This window comes from Mchenga conophoros, linkage group LG18 (assembly GCF_057382185.1).
Source record: "Mchenga conophoros isolate Kocher_MC1m ecotype Shallow Benthic linkage group LG18, M_conophoros_male_GT1.1, whole genome shotgun sequence".
In the NCBI taxonomy this organism is placed as follows: domain Eukaryota; kingdom Metazoa; phylum Chordata; class Actinopteri; order Cichliformes; family Cichlidae; genus Mchenga; species Mchenga conophoros.
In genome coordinates, this window is record NC_140543.1 from 27,648,876 (window position 1) to 27,673,418 (window position 24,543).

Consider the following 24,543-nt stretch of genomic DNA (forward strand, 5'->3'; position numbering starts at 1 on the left):
GATCCCTGATCGATTTCATGTTGTATGATGCAAACACGTGTTTTTTGATAAATTACTAAACTGGAGTTGTTTTGTATATTCTAGTGAAGTATGGCAGTTGGCCATGTGGGTCAACAACTGTTTTTTTCCTGCAGGACATTTGAACAGCCTCTCATAGTAAATTTATTAAGATGTTTGCAATCAACAGGTGTTGATGTTGACTTACCATGTCTGGCTGTTTTTCCTGGAAAAACTAGAAAAGTAGAAGGAAGATGCATGACAATAGAACTAATACCAGTATCATACCAGGAGGTTCAGAGGTAAAGGTTTGCCATCATGGGCATTTGGGCAGGATCCATAAAAAAATGCTGCCATCAAGGTATCACCGCGGGTTAAATTGTACTTTAAATGAGATGTGTTCATGTTGGGAGGTCATGTCCACACACTGTTTACTCAGCGCAGCAAACAAATCCCAGATTAGTCATTAAGCTTCCAACTTAGGACAAATTAAGATACTGAACAAAGATGAGAAAGGAAGGGTGAGTTATAACATAGAATCTGTCCCAGGAGGAGATGAAAATCAGGAGTGTGATCCTTAAATAATGTATGAGAGGTGAGTTCATATAACTGACAAAGAAACACAAGAACCAAACAGTGATGAGGGGAAAAAGAGGGAGGAACAGATCATTATAATAGCCATGATGGTAACTTGAAGTCAGTGGTTTAGATGCCACAGCCTTCACTACTAACTCAATGAAACGGCACACAGGTCAGGATTTATTTCAACCAAGACACACTGCAGTCTTGTTCTTCTGGAAGAGTTGAATGAGATGGATGGACAGACCCTGTAAGATTTAAAATTTTAAAAAACTTTATTTCCATCTCGAGCCACTCTGAGCCATAGACCATGTACTGAAACAACAATATTTAATCATGTTTAATAAGCTTGTGATTAAGTGTAACAGAAAAAAAAAGATGTTGCATCACTGGTAATGAGAGCAATGCCCTCTGTGCGCTGACAGCAGCATGTAGTATATGAGAACAAATGGAACCCGTGCAGCAGATAAATTTGGTGATCTCTGCACATTTAGCTGCTGGTGTATCAGCTAGAAAAAGGCTCGGGTGCAGGCCGAGCTTTGTACTGACTAAATGGTAATAAATGAAATCGAGTGGAAATCCTGAATGCACAATGAGCAGACCAGGAGTGTATAAAAAAAGATAGGAAACCTCAAAGGGGCCAGTGCTGACCACTGCGAAACTATAAGAATGTGTTCCTACATCTGAACAGTAAAGCTGATGATCAGATTAGGATGAAGACATAATTAAAGGAATAATTTGGATTTATCTGCACTCGTATAGCTGCTGTGAATGCTTTGGTCTCTAAATGAAAATAAATCTGATTTTTTTTTCCTTCGGGGAATTATATGAACTATACTACATGGACAAAAGTACTGGGTCACCTACACATTACACCTACAGGAGCTGCTCCATAAGGGAAACCCATTCTTTGAAACCCCAGCACACGGCTTTTGTGTGCTGATGTTAATGCTGGAGGGGCTTTGCAGCTTTGCAGTTATCGAGTCAGCAGAGTGTAGCATGTGACCTCACTCTGAAGTTTTACATGGTTGTCTCTTTGTGGCTGAGTTTCTATAGTTCCTAAACTCTTCCACTTTGCAATGACACCACTTACAGCTGATCATAGATTATCTAAGAGGGAAGACATCTCACCAGTTGATTTGTTGTAATTAAAGGATCCTATTACATTACCGGAGCTCTTTGAAAAGACCCATTTCTTACCAATGTTTGTAAAGGCAGACTGCATGGCTAGTTGGACACCTCTGGAAGTGGGACTGAAATTCAAAGATGAAGACTGGATGGCCCAATACTCTATATAGAGTGCATGAGATACTTGGTGAAAGCATGAAAACACTCTTTAGGTTTTGGTTTTTTGAGCATGTGGTAGCTGTGCGCATGGGGAACACAACACAAGCAAAGATCACGATGGAAATGTTTCAATTCTTGAAGCAAAAATCCAGCTTCAGACAAAGGAAGCTCTTAAAGGTTACTAGTTAAGGGTTCTGGGAGAGACCAAGCAGCAAGTTTGGTGGGGCGACACTGTTCTGGGTTTTTAGGTGTCATTTGGGATTTGTAGAGTTTCATGCCTTTAATGTAAATAGAGGGTTTATGAATATTTTTGAGGTTATATTTTTTATTTTAAATTATAATATACAAATGTTAACATAGTTTAATTGCCATTTGTTAAGTGTGGAAACACCCCTGGCAGGGGAAAGCAAAGTGTGGCAGGTTATCTAAGGGCTGGGTACTATGGATATATGGCCCCGGTATGGGAACAGAAACGTAATACAGGCCAGGTATTTCAAAATTTCCAAGTCCTCTTCTCTTTTAACATGACGGATTCCAGCAAGAAACGATCACATGGGCAGGATTAGGTTTAAAAGTAACATTGCTCACTGTCACCATCTGGTGGTCAGCAGCTGTACTCAAACAGGCAATCGTCTGTTAACTGCTTACAAAGTGATACTGAAGATATTCTGTTGGCATGCTTGAGATGTCAGTGAAAGCCAAGCAAAGGGTGTGGCATAATATTTTATTCACATATTTAATGGAATACAAAGCCCCCCCAAAAAAATCTGACCCCACCCCGAAACCCCAAAAATTGTGCACATCCGATCTTGTGGGAACTATTCCGTGTCACAGAAAAAAAAAAAAAAAACCAGGAAACAAAGGAACTTTTTTTTTTTAAACTGTTGGAGTGTAAGACTGCAGTTTTAATCTGATGGCCATATAAAAGTATGCCCTCTCATTGCGAATGAACCATTCACAAAAAGTAACCACACCTGTCTAGAGTCAGTCGATAAAAAGGCTGCAGCAACAAACAAAACCAAAACATGAGTTTCTTACAGAAAAAAAAAAATAATTCCTTCGTCAAGCTTTTCCGTTACAACTACAAGGATGTAATAACTCCAGCACAATAATAATTTAGCTTTAAGGGACTGTAAATTCAGTCACTTTTCTATTCTTTTATGCAACCTCCTGCTAAGCTGCTTGTAAGGAATGAACATGTCCCCAATTTGACTTGGAACAGAAACAAAATATTGACAATTTTACAATTTAAAAAGAAAAGAAGGAAGAAAACTGCCAGCAGGGCTACCAATGGAAAACAACCTCAGATGTACTTGTGGCCAACCTAGGTCCAATAACATAAGCTTCATCAAAACAGCTTTCAAAGTGCTTTTTACACAACTAGCCATGTCTTCCAAGTGACTCTGCATCAATGGAACAATCCCATCATTTGGGACAAAAAACATCTGTCATTTCGGTCTGGCCAAAGATCTCAGTGAATCTGGTGACATGTAAAACAAACCAGCTTTAAGACAAAATGGGTTGGCAAACCCACTGATTGGTGAAGAAAAAAGAAAAAGAAAAATAACAGTAACATCACTGCCACTGAAGCCACACATCGCAGTGCATGACAAAGTTCATTTCAGAAGTTTGGGAAGGGGACCCGATCGCTCTCCCCCCCACCCACAGAAGTGTCACACCAATCACAAGAGGGTTTGTCTTAGTTCATTTTGACTCTCTTCCTGACCACTACACATCAAAACACACCAGAAAACAAGTTAACCCAATACAACACACACAATCCAAGATTCGTGGTCCAAAAGGTGCTGTCCAAAAAAGGTCCCGTTGTCCACTTTTTTTTAGCTGTTCCGACATGCGAACAGTCGGTTTGAGCAATTTATGTAGTGGACAATGGAGAAAAGAAAAAAAAATATATATATATATTAAAAAGAAAAGACATGTTCAGGATGACGGAGCTTCACTGTCAGTTACTGACTTCTAACAGTCGCTCTTGCAGGAGGAATAAACTGTAGCAGCTCGCTGTCCGTGTCTATTCCTCCCTCTCTAATTGTCTCAATCGGACCATCCAAGCCTGTTCCTCTCGGGTCAGGTCCTCACACCATGTAGGAGTTCTGGTTCTTCAGCTTGTCCAGCTCTTTGCTCTGTTGCCTCAGGAACAAGATTCTGCAGTTGCGAAAAAAAGAAAATGTAAATCAAAATGCATGTGTGTTAACAGCTGAGTCTATGCAAATGTAGCCATTTGCCTCACCTCTGCTCCCTCAGTGTGGCCTGGATTTCACACACTCTGACCAGAGACCGAAGATTTTTCATCTCTGTGCAGATTTCAGACATGTACAAGCTGCCCATGTTGTGGATGTCTTCACGCAACCGAGCCGCCTGGTGGAAAGGGAGAAGTGCATTTTGTCAACAAAAAACAAAAACATGAAAAAAAGCCAGCTTTCGTGTAACAAAGAGTTATCATAGATGCGATGGAGAACAGCATCTTTGTGTGTGTGTGTGTGTGTGTGTGTGTGTGTGTGTGTGTGTGTGTGTAAGAGAGAGAGAGAGAGTTCAGCATAAAATAAAACTCCAACACGGGGAGCAGAAAAGATGACAGAGTAGCACAACCAGAAGTGACAGTGAAAACATTTCACAGCACAAGCTCTTTACTCCATCATCATTTTTTCTGCAGTCTCAGTTTGTCCATACAAACATCAACACAATGAGCAGTAATAAAACTGAGGATATATCCATATATTGTACAGGCCCACTCACGACAAAGTCTGCTGAAAGTCACTCAAGAGCCAATTTCACTATCGAAAAATGGAATTCCAAGCTCTACATTTTTCCTTATAAAATGTGAACCTGTCTTCTGGAGGACTATACCTGTTTCTCTGTGTTCTCTGAAGGCCACCCTTGGATATGTCTGATGAGGTTTTCATCGAAATGAGCTGACAGGCTGGGAGTGAAGGAGCCAGGGGTGTCTGAGTGGCTCGCACTGCTGGACGGAGCGTGAGGCAACAAGGCACCAGATGCGTTTGATCCTGTGCACAACATGTCCTGGCTGCTGGAGGAAGACACGCAGGTGGAGACAGTGTTAATAAAATCCTGCTGCAGTTGTTCTGATGTTCTAGCTGATTACTGTTACACAGATCAGTCTATAATCTCACCGTCTAGCCTATGAATGGGGAAATATGGATGAATTATAAGCCTCACCAACATTTCCGGTTGTTCGGGGAACTGCATCATTGGGAGCTGAGTGTCCCCAAAATGACTACTCTCAAATAACACACAGACCTTGCTGCAAACCCTTTCTCAAAAGTAAACCGTTCCCATAAACACTATCTGGAAGACATGTTGCTGTATTTTGTAAAGCATGTTTTTGAAATTCAGGCCAGTTGTCCTTGTAGCTCTTGAATCCCCCCCGCTACTACTCATCGGCTTTGCCTCCACCAATCTATGCTGTGATGAAGTGATTTTAAATAATTCCTTCCTGAAAGTTACCTTCTCTGCTGCAGAGTCCTGGGGTCTTCTGGCCGCTTTTCTGCTGTCTGGGACAAGGAAGCTGAGCCTGGCTTCCCAGAAGACATGCTGCCCTGAAGAGGGAAAAACAGATGACGATGAGGAGAAACATGAATAAAAACAAGACACGGATACGAAAACCCACACAGAGAAGATGGTCCAGAGGAGTGCAGTCATAAACACAGCGTCTCTGCTCTGTTACTTTAGCTTCAAAGGCTCACCCTGGTTTGCGAGGATGAGACGCTGCCAGGATGCACACCCAAATGAGACTTCTGGTTGCTCTGTGGTGTGCCGTTCCGTGGTGAGACGTACGGCCGCGGCGATGATGTGTCGGACGTCAGGGAGACCGGCGACTGACTCGAGTGCTGGGCTGAAAACAGGAAAACATAAGATCGCCGTGGAAGAATAGGGGATTTGTCAGGTTGCACGTATCATTGTACAGAGTGTGAAGGAGGAAAATGAGCACTGATATTAGACCAGGTTTTTTTAGGACTAACAGCAAACAGTTAAAAAGGTAAAAAGGCTTGAAGAGGGAATACAACAGCATATAAAACATCCTTTATCCCAGAACATGGGACCATGTCTTGTGCTTCTTTTCCCCCCACATAGCTGTAGTCAATCTAAAAAAAACCCTAAAGTTATACACACAGTAAAACAAGGACACAGAGAGCAGAAACCTTCCAAAGAAGATGAAAATCAGTATGTGACAGCAGATGGTGAAAAACAGCAAAGAGGCCGTACCTTGGTTGGAGTGCTGAGCAGCTGAGAGCAGAGCAGTGACGTTGAAAGCAGGTCCAGCAGTGAGGAGCTTATGAAGCACAGACTGCAAGGAAGCTTGGGTGACAGCAGCTGCCAATACTGGAGGGAGGAAAGAGGGACGTGTGTACACACACACACACACACACACACACACACACACACACACACACACACACACACACACACACAGGTGAGTGAGCAAGAACACACAACAGGTGAGTGTATAAACATTAGAAGTCAGAAAACTCAGTTGAAATAAGAATCGAGTTAGTGCAACAGGGGAAACACTTGTAAAAAACAAAAAAGACAATCAAACACAGATTCTAATTTTTTTTTTTCTATCACCAAAAGGGTCGATAACACTGTGGCCTCTTTGCTGTCTGACGCAAAATCTTAGAGGGTAAAAATCCAGCTCTTACCTGTCCGACAAGCTTCTTTATAACCACAGTGCACCAACTAAGTTCATATCAACAGACAGAAGGAAGCTAACATGAACGAAGCCTAAATGTAGCCGAACTGCTAGCTTGTTTTGCCACGCATCTTCAAATTCTGCTGGTTCTCATAAACTTAGCCCGCGCACTCATCCTGACTCTTTTTGGAAGTCATGCCTCAAGGCAGGAGCACGGCATGTTCCTTTTTATGCCGGAACACATGTGCTTCTTGGGGGTGGGGGTTACAAAAAGCAAAAACAAACAAGATGTTGTTGTTTTGAAAGATGACATATTTTGTTGTGTACGCAGGAATACCTGTGTGTAAAAACAAGCTTTCCAAACAGGACGCCCCCCCCCCCCTTTTTTTTTCTAAGCTAAACAACTATGAAGTTGCAAACAACCCATAATATAACTCTGAGAACCAATTGTGCGCCTCTGTGCTGAATAAGACACTAGACCGGTAAGCAGTGTAAACCGCGCCCTCATCCTCACCCTCGTTCAGCTTGGCCACGTCCATGCTGCCGTTGTTCATCTGCAAAGTTGCTTGCAGCGCTGGGAGGAGCTGATGCAGGAGTGCCGGGTCCTGGAGCAGCGCCGGCGAGGGCAACTGGGCAGACGGAGGCGCCTGAACACTAGAGGACGAAGAAGAGGACGACATGCTGGAAGGGGTGGAGCCTATAGCGGCGGCAGCAGGGGTCAGGCTCTGAGAGGAAGAGGAGGAATGGCCGCAATTGGCTGCTGTGGACTGATCCACTGATGCGATTTCTGTGGAGACGAGCAGAGTGATGAACACAGAATGAATTCACGCTATATTCTGAAGCATAACTATATACACATGAACAAGATTTTATTGGTAAGTCGTACTTGTTGTGGCTTTGTCCTGCAAGGCCTCTTGTCTGTAGTCCATGTCCCTGGGAAAACTGTTTGCTGCCATCTTGACTGAGTCTTTCTGCCGTTGTTCCCTGAAGCAAAGCAAACAGGTTTTGTAAAGCAACAGCGATGATGTTAAGGACGTGGGCTGCGGTTTGAGCCTGTGCCTTAAGCTAATGATATTCTGATAGCATTGTGGTGCTAAAGCCGTCATGTGTGACTCTGCATGAGAACAACAACCTCAGTCACTGTCTCAGGTTAAAAAGCCAACAGACTTGAATAAAGTGAGCCTTGCCTCTCCAGCAGGTCCTTGGGCTTTTCCCACTGGGAGACCTCAGTTCTACAGTTGTAGTAGTACTTCTTCCCAGAGGAGCTAATGTGCTCTGTCCAGTCATCTGCTGGGTCCTAGTCACAAGGAAAATTGAGAGTCAAATAGTTAAAAAAAAAAAAAACACTTCACCCCAAGTTCGTTTTGCTCAGTTTATACAAAAACTTTCCCAATAACATTGCCAAAGTAATGCAATTATTGTATGCATGATCATTTTTCATAAATTTTTTTTTATTATTATTGTTGTGACCCTTCACTTCAAAGTCAAAATATCTGATGTTTAGTCAATCTAACAAAGAAGTCACGCCAAGTTAGCTACATGGTCCTCCCGCCACGATGATCCGAAGAGCAGGTAAATTTAACCTTAGTTGGGAAAAGAAAATCCTGACAGTTCGTTTTTGGCCAGTTTCAACTTATTGTGTACTTTTTGATTGCATCTAATCCCCCCCACTTTATTCTCTTGGTAAAGCATACAACCTGCTGATCAAGCACTGGCAGACATACACTTCGCTGTTAGATCTAGGTACATCCCAACTACAAACCTTTCTGAAGCCCTACACACTGCCCTTTATACCTGTGCAACCTGCACAGGTATAAATATTGGCACTGGCACGTAGGCTTTTTGTCGATCCATTGCAGAAGCATGCATTCATTTTAAGTACCGACTGTTCATACAGGTTTAGGATGTTCCCTTGTTTTCATGAGCCATAATCTTCAAAGGCTATTTCACTGATACTAAAAAAACCTAGAACTGTAAAACTGAAAGCACAGTATCTGTTTCTGACTGTGTTTTTTTAATCCATCCATGCTATGTGATTTATGCAAATCTCCCCCAGATAAATTCTTCCGCTCTGTATAAAAGTACTTCCTTATTTTCCATACGCTCCCTCCTCAAACCAGTCCAGTCTGTCTGGTGAACAGGAAAAGGTTGCAAAGCATTCTGGTAGTTGCTGGTCTGTAGTTCTCTTTTCAGTGTTATTACACAACCCACTTCCCAGCAGTGACATTCCTCTTGAAGCCGTGAGCCATCACACCTTCTTTTGCTCCACTAAGCACTTTTCCAGTCTCAAAGTGCTCAAGTCAAAGTTTCTTCAAGCAACAGTGTCGGTTTTCCAGCACTCACATTTTTTTTCCTGAGGAGCACGCATTCAAGTTTCAAACAACTTGAGAGGATATGAAAGTGCTCTTTAAACTGATGTAACGCAAGGCAATCGATCACTTTGTGTAAATGGGTTACGAAGCTTCAAAAGCAAAGATCAACAAGTGGAAGAATTCATTTAAATTGTTTATTCCAGTGCTTGGAGGTAGCAGTCCTACTTCATTGTACATACTGGCAAGAGCTTACCTGAGTCAGCACATTTGGTAAACATAAATCCATTTTGCTTTGGGAGGTAAACATCTTTCATTTCCGAGCCTCGATAATGGACCGGGGCTTTTGAGTGTGGATGCGAGCTGGTATGTTTAATATTAATGATGATGCATATACTGACGACTCTGTTAGGATCTAACATTTCTCATCCACATCTGTACTAACTTTAAAACTGTGCTTTTGTAGGTGAGGCTTGAGCCCTTAAAACATGATCTCATGCCTTCTCTGTGGAAAGAGTAATTAGATACCACATACTACTGTGTGTGCTCTGACAAGAGTCTGTAGGAAAGCTTACAAATGCACGGAGCAGTGGGTGCTTGCAGGAGCGGTTCAAATTAGTGTCAAACCAGACAATGTTGAATATTGTGTATTTGGTCCCACTGTGCAGTCCAACCAGTGAGAAATAACAATGTGTCTCTCATTCACACTGACAAATGGCAAATCGTTTAAACAAGGAAGTCCACATTCTAATCAGACCATCTACTACACAAGGAGCCTCTTACATAATTATGAAGTTACAGTCAAGCATTGTTGAGTTAGGTTTGATAAATGTCTGCATGAGAGAAGAAGATGGCTATCCATCACGCCCTGCATAAAATGTTCCATAGTGGCGTGGCTGCACTCTAAAGGAATCGCTGAAGGTTTTATAATCAGATAACACTGGGTAGATCCTTACCCTGTCTGCGGACTTGCTCTGAGCCGCATGCAAGTCGGTGCCATGGTGAGAACTGTTGTTGTGGGAGTTCTCCTGAGGAGAGCCACTGGTCCCTGCAACAAAGCCACTTGTCAAAGGAGAGAAAGCAAACGAGGCTCTGCTAAGAACTAAATCCTCAGGGAGAGTCACAACTGCACAACAGGGAAAAGAAATCAGCTTGCCTTTTGTTATTTTAGGCTTATACTTGCAGTTTACATTTACGTCTTAATCTGATGGCAGTATTATGGGAAGCTTTTTTTCCCCACAACATGACAACTGGCAGGGGTGACCAGAGTCTTCATGACAATAACACATGACAGAAGAAGTTCACATATTATGTCAGGGACCAGCATAGAAACAAAGACAGGGTTGACCTTTATGCCTATCTGAGCCCATCTGTGGTTACCGTTTCCCCTTCATAACAACCGCCTGAGATTAATCTTGCAAATGGCATGCATGTGCAATGCCACCAGACTCACCGTTTTTCCCTCTGACGCTGTGAGAGGGTTTCGCCTTGCCATGTCCCGTGCCTTCCCCGTGTCTGCTGACAGGACTTTCGTCTGAGCGTCGCTGCATCTTGTAAGGGGGCACAGGATCTGACGACCCATCGCGCACCTTGTCGTAGCGGTGAAGGCTTGTGGCCTGGCTCTTTGGCTGAGATTTATGGGTCTAAAAAGGACAGTGCACAGCAGAATTGTTGAGATATGCTCAATCTCACACAGTGGTGTTCTTACCTCTCAATCAGGAGACCCTTTAAGTTGAATTAGAGCATTTTTATTTTTATTGTCATTCTATTGACATTTCTAGTAAATTCTTGTTTTGATAGAGTAACTGAAACACAAGGGCTGAAGTAAGACAGTCCACATATGAATTACCATTGTGATCAAACTGAAATGTATCCAGACAGTTGCTGATCACCTGCACACTGTGCTGACCTACGTTTATGGATCGTCATGACAGGTGACAGCTAACAACCTGAACATGACATACCTGATACGATTGGGGATCCCTTCTGTCGTTGCACCTGTGGAGACACACAGAACAAAGGTTAGAGCAAGATCTCAATGACGTTTTTTTATTTTCTATTTGTCACTTTGAAAACTGACTTTCTGGAGCATATACAGTTAGCTAAGTAGCTAGCGTTAGCCAAGTTAGCCTGACTTGCCATCTTATCATGATGTGTTAGCTCATACTGTAGTTCACATTGAATCGGTAATGTTTAAAGTATATCTTACAAATACCTAGAATAGGCAGGATTTACGATGTGAATACTATTAGGTGTAACGGTAGTCGACCAGCTAAGGTACATATCCGGAATCAACGGCTAACTAATTGCAGGCTAACCATGCTAGCTAACGGCTACAAGTAAACCTTAAACGCACAAATTAAATCAACGGCGTAAGAAAAACATGTTTCAAACGCTACGGTCTGAGTCTGATTTACCCATCGCTGACTCTTGTTGGTTTCCTTGCATACATCACCATCAAGACCGTGGTGATGTGTGTATGTGTGTGAGGGGGAACCGTGGCCTCCTGACTGCCTGGCTGCTCTCACAGCTCTTTTCTTCAGCTTCCTGATGTCTGTCCTGCCAAACAGAGAGCTAAAAGTCACGCACCGAATACCAGCACTGCATAGCGGCTGGTCTTTACTGAAAAAGAAAAACAAAAAAGAAACACCCTCAGTGCACCATCTGCCATGCAGTTACGGTATACGCTAAACTCGGCCGATGTAGTTCAGCGGAAGGCAGCAGATGGAGGAGGAAACGGTGAAGGCAGTAATGTTGGGCTAGGAGGATGAAGTTCCTGTTTGTCTTTTCAAATTAAAATACAATTTTAGTTATGCGTTTAGAAGATTATTATTATTATTATTATTATTATTATTATTAACGAAAAGCAAGACATGTATTATGTGAAACAGAATATCGCAAAAGAACTTCCACTCTTCCGTTTTAAAATTATAAAATATATGCTTAAGTCAAAACCACAAGTAACTGGGTTATCATTTTTAAATAAGTAATTATACTTTTTATGCGATGCTGGCAAAATGGCACAGAATAACAAAAATAACCGCACGTGGTTCTCTAACAAAAAGTGTTTGATTTTCACACCTCACCGTGGCATTTCCGCGTTGATGGGCTATTATTTTGAAGGAAGTCTCATCATATCCCGTATGAGCTCAGCTGTGTCTGGATAACGTGACGCAGTCTGTCAGTGCTGCTGTTGGCTGCTCAAAGTTCACCTCACGTCTCGGTAGTTTTAAGTTGTCAAGTGGGACTCTGCTTCAGCCTGCACGCTTTGTCGCTTTTGTGGTGTTGTCATATAGCTCCCGCACGAACACTTTGCCCAGCGTGAACAGGCCACAGCAGGCTAATATGTCCATTTTCTTACCACCCCTGGGTTTTGGCCTAATTGATACGTGGTTTATGTAGAATAGGGTAGTTGACTATAAATGCAATGAGTCCAGGGCATTTATAGTCAACTACTCAGATGTCTGGAGTCTACTGAGACAAGCACTGTACAGGGTTCCTGATGGACAGTCTGAACTTTGTGACCAGCGATATCTAATGCAGCTGTAGCTATACAGTGTATTCCATTATAGTAACAGAGACCCCAACATCACCATTTTCAAAATCAGAACATCCATATGTTTCATCATGTAAGACGTTATCTAGTACTAATATTGTGCATGACTGAGTGTCTGCAGTCATATGTGGGTAGCTGAACTGAAATAGGTCAACATTAAACTCCATGCTGTGTAACCTCCATGATGTGATTGGCGTATCGATTGCCTGCTGGCTTTATTTGTGTCAAACCGAACACATATTGATGGAATAAGAGACGGTCTTTCTTACATTGCGGTCAGTGGAACAGTGCATAACCTTTCAATACAAGTGGATGTTCAAACACAGCCTGTACTCTTTACATATTTTAAATGATATGGCTTGCATGACCTGGCCCTTATGGGATGGACAGTCTCTGGTGAGTGCATCCTTCTGTTGTTTTGCTTAGCAGTAACTTTTTTTCTACGTAAACACTATTGGAATTTAAAAAAACAAAATAAGACAGAAACATCCTTTATAATCTTTGTAACATGGCCTTGGAATATTAAAAGAATTAAAACTAAATCCTAGATAATCAATGTTGAGATATTCTATTCAAGGTGTTTCATTTTTGAACTGATTTTAGTGACAGAGCATTAAAAAATTTCTCATGATTTTTACTATTTGTTGTTAATGCGTATGAACATTCAAAATATTCATTATTATATTATTTCACATGTTTAAATCAGTTTTACAGTATTGTGTAGCTTCAAACTCTTTGTACCTGATACTTGCATGCATGAGTAACAACAGAGTAACTCATACATAAATTAGTCTGTTGTGAGAGTGCAGGCCTTACTGTTTTTGGTTTTCACATACATTTCCAGCCCAAGAACAGATTTTTAGATATAAATCTAAAACTGAACCCGTGCAAAGGTCCTGCAGACATTATCCTCTACCCACGCTGGTGGATAGATCATGGGTAAAACTGTTGTACAAGCAAAGAAAGCAACATGCATTTTTATATATTTATTTTGAGATCTAAACTGAAATGTAATAACTGAGCTTTGTTTTGATCTTTTCCTGAAATTATTGCAAGAAATATTGATTATTTAAACACGCCAAACTGAAATATATATATAAATAATATATATAAATAATGGACATGGCTTTGTTGATACTTGATAAGAACTGTTACAATAAAAATCAGCAATAGGGGGCACTAATATCTCAGTATGTTGTTCGGGGCCATCTAAAGACAAATACACTCTTTCCTTTTTCCTTTTCACATGTGGTACATTCCCTCTTTACACAAGAAAAAAGAGAGAGTTTAAGTCTGCTGAGATGGTTTCTTTGTCCTTTTTTTTCTTCTATTCTTAGGAGGGATGCTAAACCAAACTGAGCATAGAGGTATGTAGAATATAGAATATGAACCAGAGTATGGTTTCATTATATCCTTTTCCTTATATCCTGTGTGATGAGCACAGTGACACTGAATCTTCCATATAGAAGGCTTTTAATCACACCTTTCGTTTAACCTCTGACCTCTCTCATCTGGCTTCTGACCTCACCTTCTGACCCTCAAAAACACAACCTAGAAGATAAGAGCAGGTGCAGGTTTTTTCGTTTGTACGTGTGCTTATGCATGTCCTGCCACTTACCCGGTAGGCATGTGCATGCTGCTATATTCAATGATGTCTGGAACTGAGCCACATACCGACAGAGAGGAGGACTACAGGTTTCTCCACAGCATGCTGATGGAGAAGAAGCTTCACTTGCTCTTCAAGGTGAACGCACGTTTGTGCTGTAATGAGCTGTGATCACTCAATCTGTCCATCCAAGTCACAGAATTCACTTCATTTAAAGTGAATTTGGTATTCAGATCCTATTGTTAGCAGTATTATGTGTTTATGTTTTATTATGTACAAGTAATGCCACTGGATTAGAGTGCTGTTAATATTATGTACACTGGAAAGTGCCACAATATGTACTTCAGGTACATATTATGCACAATTAAGATACTTATGATTATAACTTATACTTAAGTAAAAGGATTAAATGCTTATTTTCCAGTCTGCAGATGACAAGAATTATGCACACACACACACACGCACACACACACACAAATTCGATGCTGAGTTTAACTAATTTAATTACATGTAAACTTTCCATGAAATGTTGTTACATAAATAAAATCTGGTCGGGGGCTGTTCTGGAAGTGATTCAGGGCAACAGGAGTCTCATGGTGGCCTTAGCTCAGCAGTTGCTCTTAATCATTTTTTCCCTTAAAGGCGTCAGCATTTACAGGATTTAACTGTAAAAAGAACAGTGTCCTGTATTTTTTTACAGCAAATGCAACAGTGTACTATATTTTCCACCAGTCTCAAAAACAATAAAACCATATCACAGATTCACTACAGCTGTGTGCTGTATTAAAGGTTTATATTTACAGTACTTTGGGATTTTTTTAAATTTCTTTAAATCTATATTAGTAGCCAGTTGTTTTCACAGCAGTAGTATTAGTAGTTATTGATAAGTAACTAGTAATAGTTAAAGTTCCCCTTTACTGCAGGGAAAAGCTCTTGCATGATCCTCTCCTTACTTGCCAGATTCACGAGCAACTGAAGCGTTTTGAGAAGCGAAGCCCCGTCCCCGTCCAGGAGCACGCGGCGAATCTGGCCTCAAGTGTAAGTGACTGTCTCCAAACATCTTTTGCAGATAGACACACTGCCGAGGATGACAGCTTGACAGAAGAGGGAACAGAGGTTATCTCACCAATGGGCTTCTCTCACTTTCCTGTCACAAAGAGGATTTCTTCTTATGTGTGCTGAATTATGAAATGTTGTCTCAAGCGCTGTCACCTTAGATATCATCGTTTGAAAAGGCTGTTTTAAAGGAGTTTTTTTTTCTTAACTCATGAGCCAAGAGTTAGATCATTGAAGACTGAGCACCAAGCGGGAGCCGCGGAAATCATTCCATCTAATGTTTCAGGAAAACAATTAATTTCAGATTTAGGCTGACGTGACAGACAGATGTGCGTCATCCTCACTCCTGTTACCATCCCGTCTTTCTTTCATTTTCATCCATCCCCATGACTAATTTGTATATTTCGATTAACCCCCACCTTTATTTCTGATTTCACCACCTTTGTCCTGGACAATGTCCAAATTGAATTTTTTTTAACCCTTTTCCCTTCCATATATTCTTCTCTCCACCCCTTTTCTTGTTCTCTTTTCCTTCCATTTCTTCTTTTTTTCATATCCATATACTGTAATATCTGCCATGTTTCCATTCTGTCTCTCTGCTACACTCCCCCACTTCAGCTCCCTCCCTTCAGTCCCCTTGCTTCAGATTCAGTACGACAGCCACTCTCTGCCTGGCTTAAATCATCAGGACCTACTGCAAGGGCCAAACCGAGGTTCTGTTTCCCCTCAGAGAGGCTTCTGTTTGCTCACAGTGGAAACTAATGACCTTCATGCATTGTGTCTCTGGAGTGTGCCTCGACATCTTGAAGCAGTAGAAGTCATTACAGTAATATGCCTGACAAGACGGGCGACTGCACACAGTCACTCGCCGCCTCTCCACTTGCTGCCGACGGTCAAGGCTGCTCTGTTTTAGCTGTCACCACAGCTGTCGTGTAGCCTTGAACATTCAGAAGTGTTCTCTTTTTTTTCCGACAGTGACTCGAGACGCAAAGCTAAAACAGGAAACAGACAAATGGCTCACACCAGGATGAGAAAACTCCCCGTGAGGCAAACAGGGTTTTAGGAAAGTGTCTGAAATAACGACAGCACTGACGTTGTGTCCGGCAGATATAAATTTCATGAACCTTTTATGCGTTTTTGCTTGTTCCCCTACCTGAAAATGTCACAAAAGCCTTAACATAAAAAGAGTACCTCTAATTATAAACATCCGACCTCTCCCTTCTTCCCTGTTCCAGTTGGCAGAGGAGCTCATATACCAGGGTTGGAGAGAGGAAGTCAAAGAGCTGCTTGCCCTCATTTCCAAACCCCACTTTCAGGTAAAAATATTTCCTTCCACAGTGACATGTTACTGTAACTTCACATGTGTCAAGCTAAAGCTTCCCCTCTCCTGGGCCAGTTATATAGCATTTTTAGCAAAGGTAATATATATATATATATATATATATATGTGTGTGTATATATATATATATGTAGCGGTTCCGAATGACAGCAATATCAGGAAGAAGGAACACGAGAAGCTGGAGAAATACCAAGGGCTCAGAGAAGAGCTCGAGAGGATGTGGAGGGTGAAGGTAACGGTGGTCCCCGTGGTAATCGGAGCACTAGGTGCGGTGACTCCCAAGCGAGTGGCTCCAGCAGATCCCGGGAACAACATCGGAGATCCCTGTCCAGAAGAGCGCAGTCCTGGGAACAGCTAAGATACTGCGCAGGACCCTCAAGCTCCCAGGCCTCTGGTAGAGGACCCGAGCTTGAAGGATAAACCGCCCGCAGGGGCGTGCTGGGTGTTTTTTTTTATATATATTACCTTTGCTAATAATATATATAATATATATACAGAGGTAAAGCGTGTCATCAACATGTTGATCCCATATTTTTTATTTTCAGCAGAACACAGAAAACACAGCAGAGATAATGCACCATTTTAAGAAAAATATTAGCTCAATTTGATTTTGATGGAAGCAATGTGTCTCAAAAAGGTTTCCCAGGGACAAATTTACCACTGTGAAACACCCCATCTTCTTTTAACTACAGTCTGTAAATACCTGGGAACTGAGGAGACAAGCTGCTGGGTTTTTGGGAGGGGAATGCTGTCCCATTCCTGTCTGATAGTGATAATATTCTAGCATTGTCTTGGATGAGAGTATATGTTGTTCTAAAACCTTTCAGCATTCATGGTGCAAGCTTCCAATTCCATACCAGAGATGCAGGCTTTTGAACTGAGAGCTGATAACAAGCCAGATGGTCCCTCTCCTCTGTAGTCCAGAAGAATTTTGAACCGTCTGACCACAGAAAGGTTTTCCTCTTTTCTTCGGTCCTTTTCAAAAGTACCCGATAGAGCTTTAACCTGCATTTATGGATGGCATAGTGAGCTGTGTTTACAGGCAATGATTTCTGAAGCATTCTGAGCCCATGCAATGCCTGTATATAAAATGTCATTGTATCTACTCTGGTCAACAGCATCCACGCTTCGTACTGATGTCCACAATTCCATTTATATTTCTCTCACAATCCAGGAGCACCTCCAGAATTATTTCATATGGGAGGCACTTAAAATATTGGGGTGGCACACTAAAAACAGAATTTCCAGTTTTGTTATGCTGTTGGCAAATATAAGTTACTTGAAAAATATGGCAAAAAAAGAGGGGGGAAAAGAATTATATGCCTAGTTAATTTCCAGCTATTAAAGTTGAGCGGTGGCCAGTGGCCCCCCTGACCCCTCTTGGTGCGCCCCTGTCACAATCAAAAAAACAAACAAAATCATTTCACTAGTACATATGACATCCATCTCGGACCTTCTTTTAACAAGGTGTACAAGAACTTAAAGTTAACCAGCACAATTTTACCGTGTACACCTTGTAAAACTAGCAGTAGAAAAATTAAAGAGCTTAAAAAATCTGCCGCGTTATCGTTCTCTCTTGTCCCTCCCACTCACCACTTCCTGTTCTTCTAAATCACAGAGGAGGAGACTACTCAGCAATGATTATTTTAATAGAAACGCTTTAGCGAAATTTATCAGTAGACTTTTAAATGACCTTGAAGGTAGTAGTAGTATAAGGTAACTCCCAACTCTTGGGGGCGATTGTGGCTCAAGAGTTGGGAGTTCGCCTTGTAATCAGAAGGTTGCCGGTTTGAGCCCCGGCTTGGACAGTCTCGGTCGTTGTGTCCTTGGGTAAGACACTTCACCCGTTGCCTACTGGTGGTGGTCAGAGGGCCCGGTGGCGCCAGTGTCCGGCAGCCTCGCCTCTGTCAGTGCCCCACAGGGTGGCTGTGGCTACAATGTAGCTTGCCATCACCAGTGTGTGAATGTGTGTGTGGATGACAGGTTGTGTAAAGCGCTTTGGGGTCCTTAGGGACTAGTAAAGCGCTATATAAATACAGGCCATTTACCATTTATAAGTGTACACAAACATAAAATAAATAAAAGGAAAACAGACAGAAATCAATATATGATCCCACATGCTTCTGGTGTTGTCATTTTGATAGTTTAAACATTTCTTATGTTTTCTACGCTATATTGTAAAAAAAAATCATTGCAATCTGTTTTATTTACATTTATTTACGTTTTACATGGCATTCTGACTTTTTCAGAATTGGTTAAAGGCCTGTAACACTATGCCAGTGCACATTCAGCAGTCAGCCAGTATATAAGCTGGTGAAGAGCTGCTCTGTCAGTGAGTGGGACAGCTTTGAATGGTTTGCCTGAGGATGAGATGAGATAAGATGAGTCTTTAAGCAACCAGTAAGTAGCAAGTGTTTGCCTGTAGCAGAAGTGTTTTCCCTTTGACTTGGTTAAACATCTCCTTTACTTTTCAGGATATTTTAGCTTGTGGTCCTTTTGTTTGGCTGAAATAGCACTGCAGCAGACTCTGTGAGTCGAGTCCTTAATGAAATATTATTTTCTCACAACTCACTCTATTTGGCTTTTTCCTTTCCTGGTTATACTAATGTTAGTCCCCTCATCTCCTAGCCAGGCACTTAGCGAACAGCATGAAAGGTGTGTATAGTGGTGGATGTGGTTCTAATATGCAGTGCTTTGAGTATAAAAGTGCTATATAAGTAAAGCTCCATTTTTAGGATGCATTGTAAAGAATTTCATGTGGTATGGACGTCTGTGATTTGCAGTGAGCCATCAGGAGCCCAGCCACTGGACCTGTTTTAATACTTCCTGGTTTGTCTTGCTCTAAAGCTCTAAAGCTGCAATTGTTGCAAATGTCGTAACAAGAGACAAGATTTCATATTTACCCAGCACACCCAATATGAAACATGGAAATCTTTAGCTGCTGATAACTTTACACTTTGCTGCAGAGAGATAGATCAGAAAATCAATACTGCCCTCATGCCTGTCTTTTAACAGCCAGTTAGCTTAGCTTAGCAAGAAGGCAAAGAGTGACCTAATTGGAGATGCAGTTAACTTGTTTTATTAGAAAAAACCGACACAAAAAATGGAACAAATATTCATTAGAATAGTTTCTTATTTTTCCCCGTTTACAGTTTTTATCTTATGCTAGTAATTCACAGCTTCTTGCTATTTTCAAGAGCGATAGAAAAGAGGCTTCAGTCTTATCTAAGTATTCAAGGAACTGACTCTTTTTGCTAAACACAAACATTACTTGAACTGTGAAAGGGTGCATGTTTCTTCCACAAGGATTTTCAGATATGATGATGAAATATGAGATATGAGACGAAATGAAAAAGCAGCCAAAAAAACTTGTTGCTTTGTTCACTTCTGTCTCAGCTCTCCAGCACCAAAGATTCAATAGCAACAATGAAAAGTAATTGTGTACTTCTCAGTAATTTTTTCCAAGATAGTTGACATTAAAATTGTAGCTGACAGCTCAATCTCCGTTCATGCTACAAGCACACATATACATTAAACGACTTACACTATATGTTTCCTACAATCCACTCTTATATGAGTCACTCTAAGTGGCAAATTAATCTGACCGTAAAGTTCATTTTTAAATTGATTACACCTCATCATTCTGCAGCTGAGAGGTGCTGACATCTATTAACCACACTAGCACTGAAGCTAATCTACTCCCGAGTTATGTTTATTAGTGTGCACTCATATAGTGGTCCACACTCCTCAAACGCACAGTTCCTTCTTTCGGATCTGCTGACAGTCATTTTTCAGATGCACATACACATACACGTAGCATACGTACACAGCGCATATGGTTTTCCAGTGAACTGCAGAAGTTGTGGCTTTTCCTAATGAGGAGCAGAAGCCAGCCGACAACTAACAGGTTTGTTTGAACAGCCCTAATGACCTGTTTGTTCTTGGCCACAGTGCACGGGCTCGCACATACTTATAAGAGACACTGGGTATAATATCCTGTAAATGAATGTTTGTTTTTTTAAAACCTGTCTGTGAAAGTGGCCAGAGACACGTTGCTCACTCATTGGCAGCTTTTGAGCAGAGTAACTGTTGATGGATATGCGGATAACAAGTAGACTAACTGACAGATGGATTGGCTGATTATTAAAATTAAGTTGATGAGCACATGTTCCCCCCCTCTTCTCATTCTTTCATATTACAGTAAATGACCTTCTTGTTTGGAACTGCATTTTGCACAGGCTCGCAGAGAGAGGGATTAACATTTATGCTGTGTGTTGCTTTTCAGCAAACAAAACCGGGGATTTCACACTGCCAAAGCAACCATATCAAAAAGAATTTAAATGAACTGCCTGGGTATTGATAACAAGTCAAAGATCTATTCGCTGGGAAGTGATCCTTTATAAGATGCGCGATGTTTGAGCTGAGCCAGATGGCTGCAGGCAGAGCCAGTGTTAGTGATGAGGGGGAGCTGCTTTCAGGTGGCCCACAGGCTGGTGGTACATTCCAAACTAAATCAGGCTGACATTCCAGGAGGAAACTGCTGCCTCTGGATTAGGTAAGTGTATTCGGGGCGAAGCTTGGCTGTCAACCTTTCTAAGACTACGCTTTACCTAACAGATGATCTAAACGTGTAAGCTGGTGACATTAGGGACACTGGGGATAGTGGGGACAGCAGTTCTACTGCCTACCTAAATTCAAACTGGACAAGTTTTCCAATGACACCTCCAGCATTTGTGCACAGGCTGAATCTGACAGCAGCTTGACAGCCTGCATGCCTCATTATGTTCAGAGTATGTATGGCCTGGGACACTTACAGAGGAGTATTTCTTTTCGGTGCATGTCAGATTGATTGGACTCAGCCCAGTGTATTTCCAGGATCCCAGAATGCAAAGTGACATTAACTCAAAGCTGAACACCATCTTGACTGTTTTTTCTATTCCTTTTGCAGAGTCTCCTGCATGTCCATGACGCTGTAGCTCAGAGAGACTTTGAGCCTGTTCTGCCACCCATACCTGATGACGCACTGGAGGACGAGGAGGATTCGGTCAAAATTGTCAGTTTGGTCAAAACCAAAGAGCCTCTGGTCAGTACAGTCTGCTCAAAGGTCAGGTTTTAAAAAAGAAACCGACAGAGAGAGAGCCACGATGCAGCGGTTATGTGAATCTTCATTTAACTCTTAGCAGCGAAACAAATAAACACATTTGATACAACTAATTTCCAGTGACAGAGGCCAGAGGCCGGTTACAAAAACGTCATGCCGAGAAAATGAATTCCTTCTGTCTGTGCTGCGTGCCAGCTTGTCTCTAATACGGCCTGCCTGGTCTCAGACCTCACGCAAAACATAGAGAAATGCAAACATTTAGGTCAAAGCTACCATGTAACGAGGCGACTGTGCCTAAAAATGCGCAATTTGTCCAGCCACATTAACTGACACACACGGGCAATCCAGCGCAATGAGCACATCTAATAGGTTGAAATTTTCTCCAGGGACTGAATTCATGCTGTGTTGCTGAACAGCGTGACTGCTAAAGCAGCGTATGCCAAGGTGTAGCGGGACGAAAGCCTTTGACAGGATCACATTTGCCTCTAGGCTGAAACATAAGGCAGCTTTCCTCAGCTCAAAATTTACAGAGTCAATTCTTCCACATCTCTTTTGCCATATATCTGCAGAGACGAGCGGCACGGTTCCAGCATTGTTGTGCAGATGTGTATGGTGTGCAAAACTTGTGTGTATAAACAGCAAAAAAAAAAACCAAAAAAACCCTCTTAATGGCATTTTAAAGCCGTTCTGCTCGTTTAGAATGATTGTTACTGATGAAGATCAACTAGTTTCGAGGTCTTTAATCAAAGCTTATTTTCTCGATGGTATCGGAATGATTCCCCGTATTCAACATTCAGCCATTGTCAGGTTTTTTTTTTTTTTTTTTGATATTTCCTGGATCAAGTGAAACGGGGCAGGAAACCAGTAAAACTACAAAGCGTGCATACCTCTGCCAATGCCACAAATCCTCTAAATTTGTTATTATAATCAGTTTTTTCAGTTGCTTCTGGATCAAAATCTCCATAAAGTCAGTGATTGATAGCAGTGGGGTTCATATGGCAGGGTTTTCCCCCATTCAAGTACGCCCAGTAGTTTATTAGAAAATAGAAGAAATGTCCTCAAATGCAAAGTGAAAATTTCTTTTGAAAAATCCTGGATCTACATCACAAAACCAGGCTTTTCTATTATTTCGTATTGTTGCTTTACTTTCCAACAGATGTCAGTGAATTCTAATGGCAGCTTTCTGAGATATCTCACTAAGCAAGAGACAAACAAACAGCGCAGAAATTCCAGCGATGGGTTTAATTTAAATATGTTTTCAGGATAAATATGAATGTAATTTACTTAATGACGGACATTTTTGCTTTTGTGTGTGTGTGTACTCCTGTGTTGGTGATTGAGCTTCCAAAAGGCTCTTCGGACCAATAATGGAGAACATACTTTTGTATTGATCCCAAAATTAGATTGGAAGGGGACTGACCTTTTTCTGACATAGCCTCTTTGATCAATCCAACATGTTTTCCAGACAACAGGGTTACACCCGAGCATGAGCTGATTGTAGTCAGCTACATAAGATGCTCTTTCCATTGCGATTTGCTCCACATCAATAACATCTGTTGAAAATAATGCTGATTTGAATAACCTTTTCCAGCGCTTTGTGTGTTACATGAAGGCAGCCGCCTAAATGGGCCTGTCTTGATACAAATAACCTTCCTTGAAATCAGGGGACTTTAAATAAGAAGCTTGTCTAGGCCCTAATAAATTCAACATGTTACTTTCACTCGCCATCGTTTGACCTCTTTGCCTCTCTGCATCTGCTCGTATGCTTGTCCATTCATTCACTAATCACTGTCCTTAAGGGAGCAACAGTTAAGAGGGATACATCCACCGGGGCTATTGTTGTGGCGAGGATCATGAGAGGAGGCGCAGCTGACAAAAGCGGTAAGCTGATAGACTCTTGATTGCAAATATGCTTCCTTTCATCCTCGCTTACATTAGGTTGCAGAAACGCTGTGATTGTACATTTCCATGTTTTAAAGAAAAGCATGAGGTACAGGTTTCCATATTAATCTCCAATGCTTTGAAGGCCTCATCCATGAAGGCGATGAGCTGAAAGAGGTGAATGGAGTCCCACTAGAGCACAGGAAGCCAAAGGAAATCCTTCCCCTGCTGGTTAGTCTCACATGTTTTTTCTCATTAAGCCACCAAAACCAATAAACCTTTCCACGTTACTTAAACTTTCACTTCTGTAAAAAAATTATTGTTTACCTAATTACAATATTTCTGTAAGGTTGACCACATTTTTTGGTTTTGAACAGATTACAGTAGCGTGTTACTTGCCTAACACAAGGCTGGGTTTGTGAACTGGAACTCTTTGCTCTGTTAGCCAAATGTGTTAACACCTGCGCTATCAAATAAAGAGAACTCGGCTGACAGTTAGCTAAAACATCATGTGCCATCATCCTGCCATTCCGGCCAGTTCAACAGCCCACTAAAAAGCAGATAATCTTATGGGGTCCAACCAAACTCAAATATTCAGTCTAATGAAAATACAAGCGATGGTGATGTAAATATTTTGAAAATTTTATTCCAAAAACATAAACAACACAGGCTATTTGCAATAAATTGCTACCCAGTCATGTGCAAAGTGTTAAGGCCTACTTGTGACACCAACTTTAATACAAGAGCAATAAATCTAGGTTAGAGTAAAGAGCAATATCACAAGCTAACCACATTTTTTTAACTTTTCTTTGAGGTAAAATTTTGTAGGATCAAGGCTAGAAGTATATTGTAACATGTAATGAAAAACATCTGAGTAGCCAGAACTCTATAAATCTTACTTAAGGTAAAAACACGAGGAAAAACTGAGAAAACATCAAATGCTATCACATCAATCATGCTGCTAATATTTTGATTTCTCTCAGACTGTTTACAGTCTTCATCGGTGGCTCTATCTTCAAATTCATTTTTTCCTACTTTCAATTTAAAGTGAGATTTATTTGTCAGTAAAAAAACAAACCACAACAAAATGTTTACTGTTGCTACTTTGAGCAATAGCTAGCTTAGCTTAACAGCTAGAAACAGGACGATGTAGCTAGCTAAAA

General features: G+C 41.4%; 2 protein-coding genes across 6 annotated transcripts in view; one reads left to right on the top strand and one right to left on the bottom strand.

Moving 5' to 3' along the window:
• Window positions 1-2,573: 2,573 nt before the first annotated feature.
• LOC146554039 (WW domain-containing adapter protein with coiled-coil-like) lies at window positions 2,574-11,595 on the bottom strand. 2 transcript variants are annotated; one of them, XM_085253273.1, is made up of 13 exons: window positions 11,259-11,595; window positions 10,806-10,839; window positions 10,295-10,484; window positions 9,798-9,889; window positions 7,720-7,829; window positions 7,419-7,516; window positions 7,047-7,319; window positions 6,106-6,222; window positions 5,586-5,734; window positions 5,347-5,438; window positions 4,729-4,906; window positions 4,112-4,239; window positions 2,574-4,026 (listed from the first exon to the last, which is right to left on the bottom strand). In XM_085253273.1, the coding sequence occupies exons 1-13, from the start codon at window positions 11,297-11,299 to the stop codon at window positions 3,957-3,959; spliced, it is 1,572 nt and encodes a 523-aa protein (XP_085109399.1). In that variant the 5' UTR covers window positions 11,300-11,595; the 3' UTR covers window positions 2,574-3,956. The 2 variants fall into 2 exon arrangements, with proteins under 2 accessions (XP_085109399.1, XP_085109398.1); XM_085253272.1 differs by having other exon boundaries at window positions 4,729-4,909.
• Window positions 11,596-12,666: 1,071 nt separating this feature from the next.
• LOC146554040 (MAGUK p55 subfamily member 7-like) overlaps window positions 12,667-24,543 on the top strand; it is a 34,838-nt gene continuing 22,961 nt past the window's right edge. For all 4 annotated transcript variants that reach the window (XM_085253268.1, XM_085253271.1, XM_085253269.1 and 1 more), the window contains exons 1-8: window positions 12,667-12,793; window positions 13,735-13,764; window positions 14,023-14,141; window positions 14,964-15,041; window positions 16,295-16,375; window positions 21,347-21,481; window positions 23,299-23,380; window positions 23,526-23,611. In XM_085253268.1, the coding sequence (XP_085109394.1) occupies window positions 12,775-12,793; window positions 13,735-13,764; window positions 14,023-14,141; window positions 14,964-15,041; window positions 16,295-16,375; window positions 21,347-21,481; window positions 23,299-23,380; window positions 23,526-23,611 (630 nt within the window). In that variant the 5' untranslated portion in view covers window positions 12,667-12,774. The remainder of the gene's footprint in view (window positions 12,794-13,734; window positions 13,765-14,022; window positions 14,142-14,963; window positions 15,042-16,294; window positions 16,376-21,346; window positions 21,482-23,298; window positions 23,381-23,525; window positions 23,612-24,543) is intronic.

Coding starts and splice junctions, on each gene's coding strand:
- LOC146554039 (XM_085253272.1), bottom strand. CDS start 11,299: ATGGTGATGTATGCAAGGAAACCAACAAGAGTCAGCGATGG. Junction 9,890..10,294: donor CAGCGTCAGAGGGAAAAACG/GTGAGTCTGGTG, acceptor GCTTTGTTGCAG/GGACCAGTGGCTCTCCTCAG. Junction 4,027..4,111: donor GCCACACTGAGGGAGCAGAG/GTGAGGCAAATG, acceptor TCGCAACTGCAG/AATCTTGTTCCTGAGGCAAC.